This window comes from Scaptodrosophila lebanonensis, unplaced genomic scaffold, assembly GCF_003285725.1.
Source record: "Scaptodrosophila lebanonensis strain 11010-0011.00,11010-0021.00 unplaced genomic scaffold, SlebRS2 tig00000110-arrow-arrow-pilon, whole genome shotgun sequence".
Lineage (NCBI taxonomy): Eukaryota > Metazoa > Arthropoda > Insecta > Diptera > Drosophilidae > Scaptodrosophila > Scaptodrosophila lebanonensis.
In genome coordinates, this window is record NW_022060573.1 from 1316567 (window position 1) to 1329310 (window position 12744).

The following is a 12744-nucleotide window of genomic DNA, read 5'->3' on the forward strand; positions in this document are numbered from 1 at the left end:
TTTAATGGTTATGGCATGTTCGTGTTGGGCCGTGTTTAGAAATATCTTTGTCGTGCGTGCATGTTTCCAAAGGTTCATTTTGTGGCCGTGTCGTGTCGGGCCGAAAATAGCCGGCCCATGCCCATCTTTAGTATGTATGTTCCAAAACTTATTTTAATTGTTCTGCTTTTTATATTGTTATCTTTTATCTTTTTTAAACGTTTGTTTTAAAATTTATGTAAGAACAACTTATTAAGGCGAACTTTCTCGATATCTGGTGTTTGAAAAACGGTTCAAAAGGCTAAACCGTATACGAACACATAAAACACAAACTTAAAAATGAAAGCTACACATTTGAAGAAAATAATGTAAAAAAACTTCTTGATAACATTACAAAAATTGAAAACGTGTGGAGAAAAAATCATCGCCCTATGGTCCAGAAGTCGTTTCTTTTGGCATAAAGTCGAAATTTCGACGTGGATATATCATATTTTTGTATTTAACTAAATACATCGTACACATAGTACAAAATTAAAAATAAAGCTTTAAAAGTTTCTCTAATACTTTTTGTGAGCTGTTAAAGTAAACAATCCATCAGCTGTTTATGAGAAAGAAATTGGCGCCAAATTATTTGCTTACATTTCACTATGGTTTTTTTGCCCGAAGTTCTTTAGTAATTCCATAATAAACATATATTAGTTAGTATTTCCACATGTATAACTTTTTGCAACTCTTTATCATTACTTTACCAGTACTATTCAAGGAAACACAGCGCAACTTAAAAAGGTTAATTTTTAAAAACGCATGAGCAACACATGGCACTATTACACGAACACACTTTATCGCTTAAAAACAGTTTTGGGTTATAATTTTACATACCTTGATGAACGTTTTCCATTATATAACTTAACTTTTGTGGGTTCTTTTCTTAATTCGGCAAGCTCTGAAAGTTTACCAAAAATTGCTGCCAAAATCGCAAATACATGTGTTTCACACAATCAGGTAACTTTGACTGCGCGCCAAGAAAATGGTGTTGCCATATCATTGCCATTTAATTTTCGCTTAATTAAACAATTTATAATAAAATAAAAATATAATTTTTTATATTTGGACAAAATTTTTTTTGGACTTTCTTCCAAAAAAACGGGGGAAAAAACCATAGTGCATTTGTGCGTGATAGTCAAATAAATTAAAGCCAATTCATTTAATTTAATATGGAATATAAAGACCAAGGTATTAGTTTCTTATGTTAATAGTACTTTTATACATGCATCTGTAGTCCTAAGCTTTGACTCATGTATAATGACCAATTTATGTCTTTGTTCGTAGAAAATAAACATGCGTCCCCAGTGTTTCTTGGAGTATAACAAAAGAACTGACACATGCTGACAAAAACTAAATACGACAGTTTGTACTAATGAATGTTGTTATTCATCACAAAATAACATCTTTTGTCCGTTTGTCCCTTTTCTCGTAATTCTTTAATATTCAGGGCAGTTCGAGTTTCTTCAAAGCGCTCTCATTGATATTTTGAGCAACAATTGCCAAATAAAATCCGTGGCAGATTGGAGTTATGCAAAAATTGCAAAATACCATGTTGAAGGTGACAAAAAAAGAGAAATAGATTAAAAAAAATCCAAAATTTTGAGTCCTTAATTCAAAACAAGAAAGGAATGCTAAAGTAGAGCAGGCTCAACTCTTAAATGACCTGTACCACCCCACAAAAAAAAAATTTATTAATAAAATTTAATTAATTTTATTAATTAAATAAATTAAATATAAAATATTCCATACATACATTTACATCAGAATCGTGTCTATGCGTGTTTTTTTACTTGTATGTAGTACGGATATATAATCACTAACTGGATGTGACTACCAAATTTAAGGTGGGGAGTGCATCATAATAAATGAACAAACTCGTCCTTTCATCCTGATCAAGAATATATATACTTTATGGGGTCTGCCACGCCTCCCTGTGTGTTCCATGTACACTCACACAAAACTAATACAACAAAAATGTTCTTATACATGCAGCAGCAGTTTCTGCTAAGAAAGAATATAATAGAGACGTGGCCTGATTATCCAACTGAATTGAGAAAAGAACTTCAAATGCAAAAAGCGACTGCAATTACACCTGATGAAGCTTTAGCTTACCTCCTCGAAAATTCACTAACCAAACAGCAATATGTAAACACTAGGTTTTTGAATAAAAGTTATCACAGCGATAGACTATCACAAGTTTGTTTGAAAAATCCACATTTTTCAACCGATCGACTTAAAACTTGGTTTCTAAGTAAAATCAATAAAAGAATACAAATAAAACTAAATTTGTTCATTTGGAGACTGAATTATTGGGGCTTTTTTTAGGCTCAAGCAAGTGAAAAGAAACGTCGTGCGTCTCCACATTTTTTGGGAATTTACTCCGGCTCCTCACTCCTTAACATGGTCCTTCGTGCCGGATCAGAAGTTCTGCACCTCCTAATACACCCCACGTTCTGTGCAGTCCTCATCCGTTCGCCCCAAGTTGTCCTTGGCGCCATGGGATTCCTAATAGGACAAACAGCTAAGTAACACTTGCTTTATTTTCTTGCGTTGCCACTTACCAACCCCATCTTGTAGACAGTTTGTCCTCTGACTTCCAGAAGCCTCCGGTGCTTTTTGGCCACAACGCATAGTCCATATGCACAGCCTGCTATCACTGGCTACGACCTAGCAGTTTCAAGATCGATCCACGGATATACATACATACGGGAAACACACACAATTGGCATAAGCACATAATTATATTGGATAAATCTGCCGCGGCACATATACACTTGCACTTTATATTGCATACGCCTGCGATATTTCCATCCGTCCAATATATGTATGTATGTATACATATGTATGTATATGCACATTATACAATACGCAATAGTAAAATCGATTCTGCGCACTACTATTATTGTGTGCAGTGAGCGACCGCCGTTTGGACTTATTGTTTTTAGTAAACACTTACTCAGCTGTGCTGATTGCGCATGCCCATAGCTTGCTGTGTTTCCAAACGCAAGCGCATGCTCCACCCGCATCACAACCACGAACGCGCGTAGTCGGCAAATATCGAGAAAGTAAAAATTGCAGCTTAAAATTATCAATTACCTATTTCGAGAATTAGTGGTGCGCATCCACAACTATCGACACCCGATTATCAAGTTCGACAGTGAATTATGGTCACGAGTACCACCTAAATGGTCACGAGTACCACCTAAATTATTCAATTCTATAATTGGGGTAGAACAAATTGTTACTGGCTGCAGTTATTTTTTCGCAACATTTCAGCGCCTCCAGTAGAAATAATAAAATTTTTATACAACATTAATAAGTAATAATAATTTAAAAACAAATTATTCCCTGAACACTAGTTCAGCATCTCCAGCCGAGTTAACAAATTTAAACATAAATTTGTGTCTCCTGAACTATTAAAGTTCATCATATATAAAATTAGTGGCTGAACTTGCCAAAAATATATAAATTTAATTAAAATTTAAAACTACAAGCCTCAAGCCCGCCTAGCATGTCAATCGACGGTGAAAAAGACACCAAAAATATTTGGCAGTTCCCTCCTAGTATCCCAAACCCAGTTCAGGATCGACTCCGACTATTTGGAAAACCTCCTCGCCTTCTACTTTAAAGAAGACCAGTCCCAAGTTCCAGTTCCACACCTCCGACTACGAGAGCAGTAGGTAAAAACCGTCAGCCGGCAACAAAATCTCCTTAAACAGTTTAATTCAGGGTTCGTAAAACGATGTCACTGCTCGCTGCTGCACGCACATGCAGCGCTGCCTTGAGCAGTATCGTGCAGGCCTTTGAGGCTTTGAGTAGTTTTGAGCAGACAGGCAGCGGCCGAGCGACTTATGTTCGGGAGCGGTATCAAAGTTTTATTAAACGAACATAAGAAATGAAAATATAAGGTTTTAATTAAAAACACAACCGTTTGAATTGAATGTCGAATTTATTCTGAACTTTAGATTTTGTCTTTACAATAATTGTGGCATATTCTACGGGCATGTACAATTGGTTTATGCTGATCCAGCGATTTTGGGTCGTCACCAGCGGCCGTCCGTTGATGTTGCAATTTGAGACGTCTGCAGTTTTGCAACGTCTGGAACTCATCCGGTGTTGTTGGTGGCAACCCGCCTGTTGATGTTGGAACTGTAGTTGTCTGCTGTGGCAACATTCCCAGGCTGTTGACTCGGGCTGGCTTTGCTGGTGCCGAATTTGGATCGGCACGTGTTGTGGACGTAACGTAATTGATTCTATAGTTTATATGGAGGTTGTCATCCTTCAGTTTTTCCAGTGTTAATGTTGTGGTGATACCGGTACTAGTGATGTTCACCTGAGGTACCGGGGCAATGTAAATTTCATCCCAGAATGTACCCCAGTCGTCTTCGAACGTGTCGTCATTAATGGTTACCCTGCAACCGCTGTAGTGGATTACCAACGTTCCCGATACCGTTCGATTGGCGGCTTGGCAGGTTGTTTCTAGTTTGCTTTCTTCGATGTTGATCGCCACTATGGTGTTTACCTCCGGCTGGAATAATGTTTGCATCATGCTCGTATTTCTAAATTTACAGAGTGCATTCTTATTTTCTAACAGATTTTTAATACAGTTTGTATCTTCCTTGATCTTATCTGATTTAGAAAAGAATGTTTTATCTATTTTAATACAACGTGACTTAGTTGTTAGCGTAATCCTTTCATTGTAGAGTGTATATTCCTGCGTTATAATGGCTTGTGTTTTGTTTATTGGTAATGGGATAATGTGGTAGTATTGGAAATGATTGCGGTCAAATTTTGGAATTTGGATGTTGAAAATTATTTGGGAGTCATTGTAATAAGGTCGGAGACTAAGTAGCTCGTAGATATTACTAATTGAACTCAGTTTAATTTTTTGTTCTTGGAGGTGTTTTTGGATTATTCCGATTTCTGAAGGGTATAGGATGAATTTCGGTACTATTTCTAAACGGGCTTCCATAATCGCATCTGCAATATCATTGATGTGAGTCGAAAGTAAGTCTATATTATAGTTTAAATGGTTTAGATATTGAATTTCTTGGATCATGTCGTTTGTTGACTTAACGAAATATGTTGTCGAGTTCTCGTTTCTCCTAAGATAAGTTTGAATTTGGCCTTGAATTTTATTGATATGTTCTGTAATATTATGAAATCTTTCTATCATTTTTTCATTAAGTGTATGTGTGGACTGAATGATATCAGAGTTAGATACTTGTTCTTCTTGTATTTTACTAATTTGCTCGCTTATGCGCTGAGCATCATTATCATCCATGTTACCTGTAATGAATTTGACCATGTGCCCTATTCCATTAATGAGCCCTCTCTTATATATTTATATTAATTGTATCAAGTTTTTGCTTCTGTTGGTTAAGTTTCAGTTTTGTTGTTGTTGTGAGTCGTAGCTGTCAAAGAGCGTCAAAGCACTTTCCATATTTGCAATATTTCGGTCGTATTTAAGTAGGTCCACTATGTGATAAAAATTGTTGTGACTTCTTATAAGTCTGGCTGGTACCAAATGAAGTGGTAGAATTCCGTCGTTTCCTGTCAGGTCTCTGTAGTCAAACATTTGTCCTTTAGTTAGTGATATCCACCTGGGAATTTAAATTTTTTTGATTTTCGTCTTAGTCGCATTTTGTGTATTTTTCTATTGTCGGTTGTAAGAATTGTGTGTTTAGTGTTCTTCTGTACTGTGTGTTTAGTGAATCGTGGTGTAATGTTGTTTCTTCTGCATTCTTTTCGAAGTACCTTACTGTTTTCAGCAATGTCTTCTGGAATTTCCCTATTTTTGTTTAATTTCTCGATAATATTGTCCTTTCTTTTCTTTGCTTCATTATGAACTTCTGGATAAATTATCTCTTGTAATCCGTTGAGTTTTTGCAAGTAGTCATGTTCGGAGTTAAAATTTAAGTTTTTAACAAATTTATAAGGCCTGCCAAAAAACAATTCGTATGGTGTCAACTTCTTTGCTGAATGAACTGAATTGTTATAGGTCAAGAAGGTTTCCGAAAGAATTTCATTATGACCTATCTCGATTTTGTCTAATTTTCTTTTTGTTAATATTATTCTATATATTTCTGTTAGAGTGGAGTGCAATCTTTCTACTGGAGCGTTACTTGAAGTTTGTTGAAACGAAGTCATATGAAGTAATATACTAAATTGTTTGCAGAAATCTTTGAAAATAGTGCAATTGAACTCTGAGCCTTGATCACAAACCACTTTTGTTAGGGGCCCGAAAAGGCTCACAACATTTTTAAATGCTTCTAGGACGTGAATGCTGTTACGAGAAATCAAAGTGTAACCAGCTGCAAACTTGGAGCATTTATCAATAATTGTTAGAACTTGGTTTCCTCTTATTGTATATAAATCTATATGTACAATATCCAATGGTTTTAGAGGCGTTTCTGTCGCTGAGAACACCGGCTTGGGAGGATTCCTATCATACTTTTGCGTATTGCAAATTTCGCAATGTTGAAGTGTTTTCCGGATTTTGTTTTTCATATTTGGAAAATAGTAGTTTCTTTTGAGATGCAAAAAGGTTTCCTGAATTCCTCCATCTATTCGAATCGGAGTGATATTGTCTAATTAATTTCTCCTGTTCGGGGTCGTTAGTAACGTCTATGAGGATTTCTTTACACCGTATTGGTTTGAAAATTTTACTGTTTGCAAAGAATTTTGAATATACTTCTTGTATATATTTGAATGTTTGGTCGTCGGTCGATATAGCACATTGTTTGTTAGGGGGTAGGTATTGTTTTAAAAATGCTATTAGTTGTTCTTGAGTGAAGTTTGTTTGCGTCACCATCTGTCGTTGTTTGTTTTGGAAGAGTATTTTTGTGTCAAGTGAAGGTTCTGTATCTTGAATTTGGAATACTAATTGAAAATTAAATTCGTTTAATGGCCTTTCCGAAATGAAAATTCCATATGCGAGGTTTTCATCTGCGGAGTGAACCGTGGTTCCTGATGTTGCAAGGTTTGTGTGATTGTCGTTATTGAAGTCATCGTTCATGTTTATGTCAATTGTTTGTTGTTGGTCAAGTCGGATTCTACTGAGGGCGTCTGCGTTAGTGTTAAGGCCTCCTTTTTTATACACTATATCATAATCAAATTCCTCTAATTTAAGCCTCCATCTAACAAGTTCTGTATCTTTAAGGCTCATTGCCCAAGTAAGAGGACGGTGGTCCGTCACTATAGTGAACTTTTGCCCATATAGGTATAGGCGAAAATATTTTACTGCTCAAACGATGGCAAGGAATTCTCTTTTTATTGGAGAGTAATTCACTTCGGAGTTACATAAAGTGCGACTGGCATAACAAATTGGTTTATCGCTTCCGATAGGCCCTTGAGAAAGTACAGCGCCAATAGCAAACAAGCTCGCGTCTGTAGCTAAAACGAATAGTTTCTTGAAATCCGGATATTGTAAAATGGGATCGTTTGTCAAAAGAGTCTTGCACATTTCAAATGCGCTAGTATATTGACTGTTGAAATCTATTTTGCTGCCCTTTTTTAAACAGGCCGTTAAAGGCTTGGTTATTTTTGCGAAATTATTAATGAATTTCCTATAATAGCCCAAGAGTCCCAAAAAGGCTTTAATTTCCTTTTGGTTCTTGGGTATAGGGTACCTTTTTATAGCTTCTATTTCATCCGGATTTGGTTTAATACCCTCTGGTGTTACAATATGTCTTAGGAAGGCGATTTTTTTTTTTAAGAATTCTGATTTATTCAGTTGAATTTTTAGATTGGATTTTTTCAATTTGGTGAAAACGAGCTTTAGATTTTTCATATGTTCCTCCAAAGAGGTGGAGTAGACTTTTATTTCATCCAAATAAACTAAACAAACTGTTCCTATAAGGTCTTTGAGAACACTGTCCATCACTCTCTGGAATGTGGATGGTGCGTTTCGGAGTCCGAAAGGCATCCTAACGTACTCATAGTGACCTCCGTCCACCGTGAAGGCGGTTTTTTCGTCGTCTTTTGGGTGCATCTCAATTTGGTGAAATCCACTGGCTAGATCTAATGTCGAGAAGTAGAGACATTTCCCCATTTTGTCCAATATCTCTGATATATTGGGTAATGGGTATCTATCTGCAATTGTTTTTTCGTTTCATTTCCTCTAATCTATGACCAAGCGCCATTTTTGTTTTCCACTGGCATCTCGTTTTTTTCGGAACAATCCAAACTGGAGAGCTCCAAGGAGAGAAACTTTTCCTTATGATGCCTTGGTCAAGCATATTGGAAATTTGTTTTTGTACCTCCGTTTTATGGACATATGGATATTTGTATGATTTTGTGTATATTGGTACGTCGTCAGTTGTACGTATTTTATGTTTGATTTGATTTGTGAAAGTCAGTTCGGTCTCGTTATAAAATATATTTTGGTATTGCTTGCATAAGTTAATGAGAAGCCTATTTTCTTCCTGATTCAAGTGCTCGGTGCGCAATGATTTACTTATATCTGTTCTAGCTATTTTATGGGGGTAGTCAATTTCCATATTGTGGACCTCATAAAATTTGTTATTGTCGAAGTTTGTAACACTAAGGGGGCTTTCCAAATACAGGGTTTACACATCGGACGACTTATTAATCACTACCAATGTGCTGTATCCCCTCTCTGCTTTGTATAGTCCGGGAAGGATTTCTAAATGTGTGGAAATAAGTACAGATTCGTTTAGAAAAAATCCTTCTTCTAGATCTACCGGTAGAGAAACTATCGTTTCTGAATGAGGGGGTATTTCAATTTTGATAGGCGGCGTATTTTGTTGTAAGATAATTGGGATTGTAGCTTTTATAGTGCGTAGCTCATTTTTTGGAATGCTAATCTTTGCTCGTAGGAGTTTGAGACTGTCCAATCCCAATAAGCCGTCGAAAAAATTATGACAATGAAATACGACAAAGTTAAAGGTCCCGTCCATATTAAATTCCTTAAAAATTGGGAAGGAGGCTTTTTTATCTGCTATATATGTATTGAGGACAGTTTTTATTGTTACGGGCTCACTTTCTATGTAGTCGTCTTTAGAGACGTATTTTGGATTAATAAACGAAGAAGTTGCTCCCGTATCTATAAGAATACGTAAGGGTCTACCGAAAGGTGACGAAATTTGAATATATGGGAGTAGCGAGCCAAGAGAATACAACTCTATATATCCTGTTGGTTCCTCGAGGCATGTTCAGCCACTCCTTTGTTGTCTGGCAAGCAGTAATATTCATTTATGTTATTGAGTTCGTGAGAATGATTATTGGTTCTCGAAAATTCGGATCTATTGCTACGTCTAGTAAAATTTGTGCCGCTGCTCCTTTCTTGTTTAATAGGCATTATAGCTTCCCTTCGAGGTTGCTGCCTAATTGGATTAAATTGGGACTGCCGTTGTGAAAAGCTACGCTGGTTATAACGAGGAATGTCGTTGTTATGGTAGCTATATAGTAATTTTGGGGACTAAACTGTCGTCGTCCCTGAAATGGTGTCGTATAATTGTAACTATAGTTGTTTCTGTTCGGCCACGACTGCCAGTTCGAGCTAGTGCGATATTGTTCATTGTTGTTATACGAAGTTTTAGTAGATATAATCTGTTCGTCTCTACGGCAGAATGCTAGTGCGGACTGCATGTCTGATGGGTTTCTAGCTCTTATTACTGCTCCCAGTGGTTCGTTTAAGCCGGTTAAAAAGGTATCTAGGCACATTTCGTTTTACTCTCCAATAATCTCCTATCTCCCTCCTTTAATAAAATATTGTTTCAAAGTTCGGTTTTAATATTGAGCATCGCTTTGTAAAAGGGTTCAGTGTTCCTATTTCCCTGCCGTGTGCCGTGTAGTTCTCTAATTAGAGTGCTTCCTGAACGCATATCCGTGAAGTTATTTATGAGAGCCGTTTTTATTGCCTGCCATGTTAATGGTATGAGATTGGATTTAAGATAATCTCCTGCTTCCCCTTGAATTTTATTTCGAATAGATCTTAAGAACATGTGGCCAGAAGCATTAAAATTTCCTCCACATTTGTGATAAAATTGTTAAGGTCGTGAGGGTTGCCTTCAAATATTGGTAGGTCTTTGATGATGTCGGGGATTTGCAGGCTTCGGACCAGATCTTCGGGGTTTCTTATTATGGGTTCGGGAATCTGAGGTGCTTGAGGAACAAGAGGTCTAGGATTGGGGTTTGCCATTTGTATCTCTTCTGGGATGGTTGGTAATCTTTTTTGTTTCTTATTATTACTAGTACAAATTTTTTGTATTGCTAATTCCTTAGCTTTCTTTTTGAACATAAATATAATTGAACGTGTATACGAATATGGGTTATAATGTTGGATATAATACTCAATAGTATTCAATATTATTATGTATCGAGTAGTGCAAGAATATTAAGGAAAGTAAAATAATGCGGTGTAGCAAAATATTTTTATTTATTTTTTTTTTTAATTTTATTTTTATTAATATAAATGCATATGTATTTCTTTATTATATATAATAACTTTTTTGTTTTCTTTTTTTATATTTTTATTACCAGTGACTGGTAGGTTCCTTTTATTCTGGAGGGTCCAACGTGCGGAATCACAGAATTGGAATTTATTATACCGATTTTACGAAATTCGCTACTCGGTTCGACGTAGTAATTTATGATTTTACTTTTTTTTATGCCTTACAAAAATATGCACGTATAATGATACGATAATAATATTGCAAATATAATATAATTTATATAGTAATATGATTTTCTTTTACTTACATAATAATGGTGGAGAATAAACTCGACATCATAATTTGTTTACTTTAAATTTTATTTCTTTTTAATAAATTTTAGGTTCTCAATCAATAGCTCAAATTTTCACTGCACTGGTGTATTTTTATTTATTTATAGTATGTGTGTTTGTATTATTTGTGTATGCGAGTATTTCTCTTTTCTTTTTCTTTCTTTTTTTTTTTTTTAACCGATATAACTTAACAATGCACAATTAAATGCGTAGGAACTGTCCACAAAGTTATTAAACAAAATTTTCTTTTAGATATGCTGCTTCGTTGCTCCGACCGAAGTCAGATAACCACAAATACAACAAAATCTGGCCAAAAATTATTAATTTTTATTTTAATTTTTACATACGCTGTTTCGTTGCTCCGACATAAGTCAGATATGCACAAATACAAGCATTTAATTTTGGCATTCAATTTTAATATGCTGCTACGCTGCCTCATGCTCTGATATACAAATCAGATATGCACAACCACAACTTTCCCACAGAGATTTTGTCTTTATTTCTTTTCCTTTTTGTTGTTTTATTTCTTTGTTTGTAAGGTGTTGTTTCATGCTTTGGTGGTTTTTATTATTTATTAGAAATTGTTTTATTACACTCGCAGTGATTTTGAACTTTTGACTGGCCGTCGGCTGCGCCACTTATGTTCGGGAGCGGTATCAAAGTTTTATTAAACGAACATAAGAAATGAAAATATAAGGTTTTAATAAAAAACACAACCGTTTGAATTGTGGCTTATTCTACGGGCATGTACAATTGGTTTATGCTGATCCAGCGATTTTGGGTCGTCAACAGCGGCCGTCCGTTGATGTTGCAATTTGGAAACTGTTGGAACTGTTGTTGTCCGCAGTTGCAACATTCCCAGGCTGTTGACTCGGGCTGGTTTTGCTGGTGCAGAATTTGGATCGGCACGTGTTGTGGATGTAACTAGCGCTCCATCGTGCTAGACAGACATACATATGTATGTATATGTGATGTGTGAAATTTGTATATATTTCAAGGCAAGAAAGTGCGCGACCCGTTTCATCCCTTATAGCTATACTCAGTTGTTTTGCGTACGTTTGCACAGTGTTGCCTGATACTATATTTCTGAATTAATGTCATTTGATTTTTTGGCTGTAAGAAATAAATATATCATTTACAAATAAAAAACTATTCTAACGAAATTTCATTTATTAATTCTGCATTTAGTTTTGTTATTAAAATGTTGCCTAATACATTTGGACTTGGTATATTTCTTAATTTTATAAAAATTAGTGGTAACGCCCTCTCCACTGACACCTGAGTGGCTGGCACAGCCAAGGCAATTTCCGCTATTTGTGTCAGTTCGGGTTCCCTACATTGAGCCTTAGTCGCTACCCAAATTGAAGATTATTTATTTTCATTTCTGTGGAACTACTATTAGATTGCAATATTAATGCAGATAAGAAAAGCGAGCCTTTGTAATCGCAGCCAAAAATGCATAATTTTCTACCAATGTTTCCTTTCGTCTGGTCATTGCAGAATGTAAATCTTGAGCTAAGGTATTGTACGGCATCAGTTTCCAACGGGCTTCACAGTATAACCACTCCCGGTAGAAATCACCAAACACCATTTGCTTCGTTTGAAGAACAATCACAAAAATCGTCTACAAACTCCCAATTTACATTATTCGGCTTAATATTTTCATTGTTCTTACATGATTGAACCCTGGTTTTATTAGCGTTGCTGACAAACTTAGTCAGTTCGAGGCTAACGTTTATCCATCCTCCATTGCCGACTCGTCACTTAGGATCCATTTGGACCAAGTCAAAACCTTGTGGGAAGAGGTGGACCAAGAGCGTGAACGCTGCACACGGGCTCTGAATGAGTCAGAGTCCGGCTTTACACAAATGGCGGCGATGCAAGCGAAATATGACCACTGCTACTCCGTATATCAACTCTCCGCTCGTAATCGAGCACCAGCACGCGAATTCCAGTTCATGGGATGCAGT

General features: G+C 36.1%; 1 protein-coding gene and 1 long non-coding RNA gene across 4 annotated transcripts in view; both read right to left on the minus strand.

Moving 5' to 3' along the window:
- Positions 1 to 2305: 2305 nt before the first annotated feature.
- LOC115628158 lies at positions 2306 to 3157 on the minus strand. 3 transcript variants are annotated; one of them, XR_003995770.1, is made up of 3 exons: positions 3121 to 3157; positions 2586 to 2691; positions 2306 to 2529 (listed from the first exon to the last, which is right to left on the minus strand). It is a non-coding gene; the product is annotated as an uncharacterized LOC115628158 (long non-coding RNA). The 3 variants fall into 3 exon arrangements; XR_003995769.1 differs by having other exon boundaries at positions 2981 to 3123; XR_003995768.1 differs by lacking the exon at positions 3121 to 3157 and having other exon boundaries at positions 2586 to 2966.
- A 987-nt stretch (positions 3158 to 4144) lies between these two features.
- Positions 4145 to 12744, minus strand: part of LOC115628190 (polycomb protein Asx) — a 71868-nt gene continuing 63268 nt past the window's right edge. Inside the window, exon 11 of the mRNA XM_030524185.1 lies at positions 4145 to 4552. Within this exon, the coding sequence (XP_030380045.1) occupies positions 4425 to 4552 (128 nt within the window). The 3' untranslated portion in view covers positions 4145 to 4424. The remainder of the gene's footprint in view (positions 4553 to 12744) is intronic.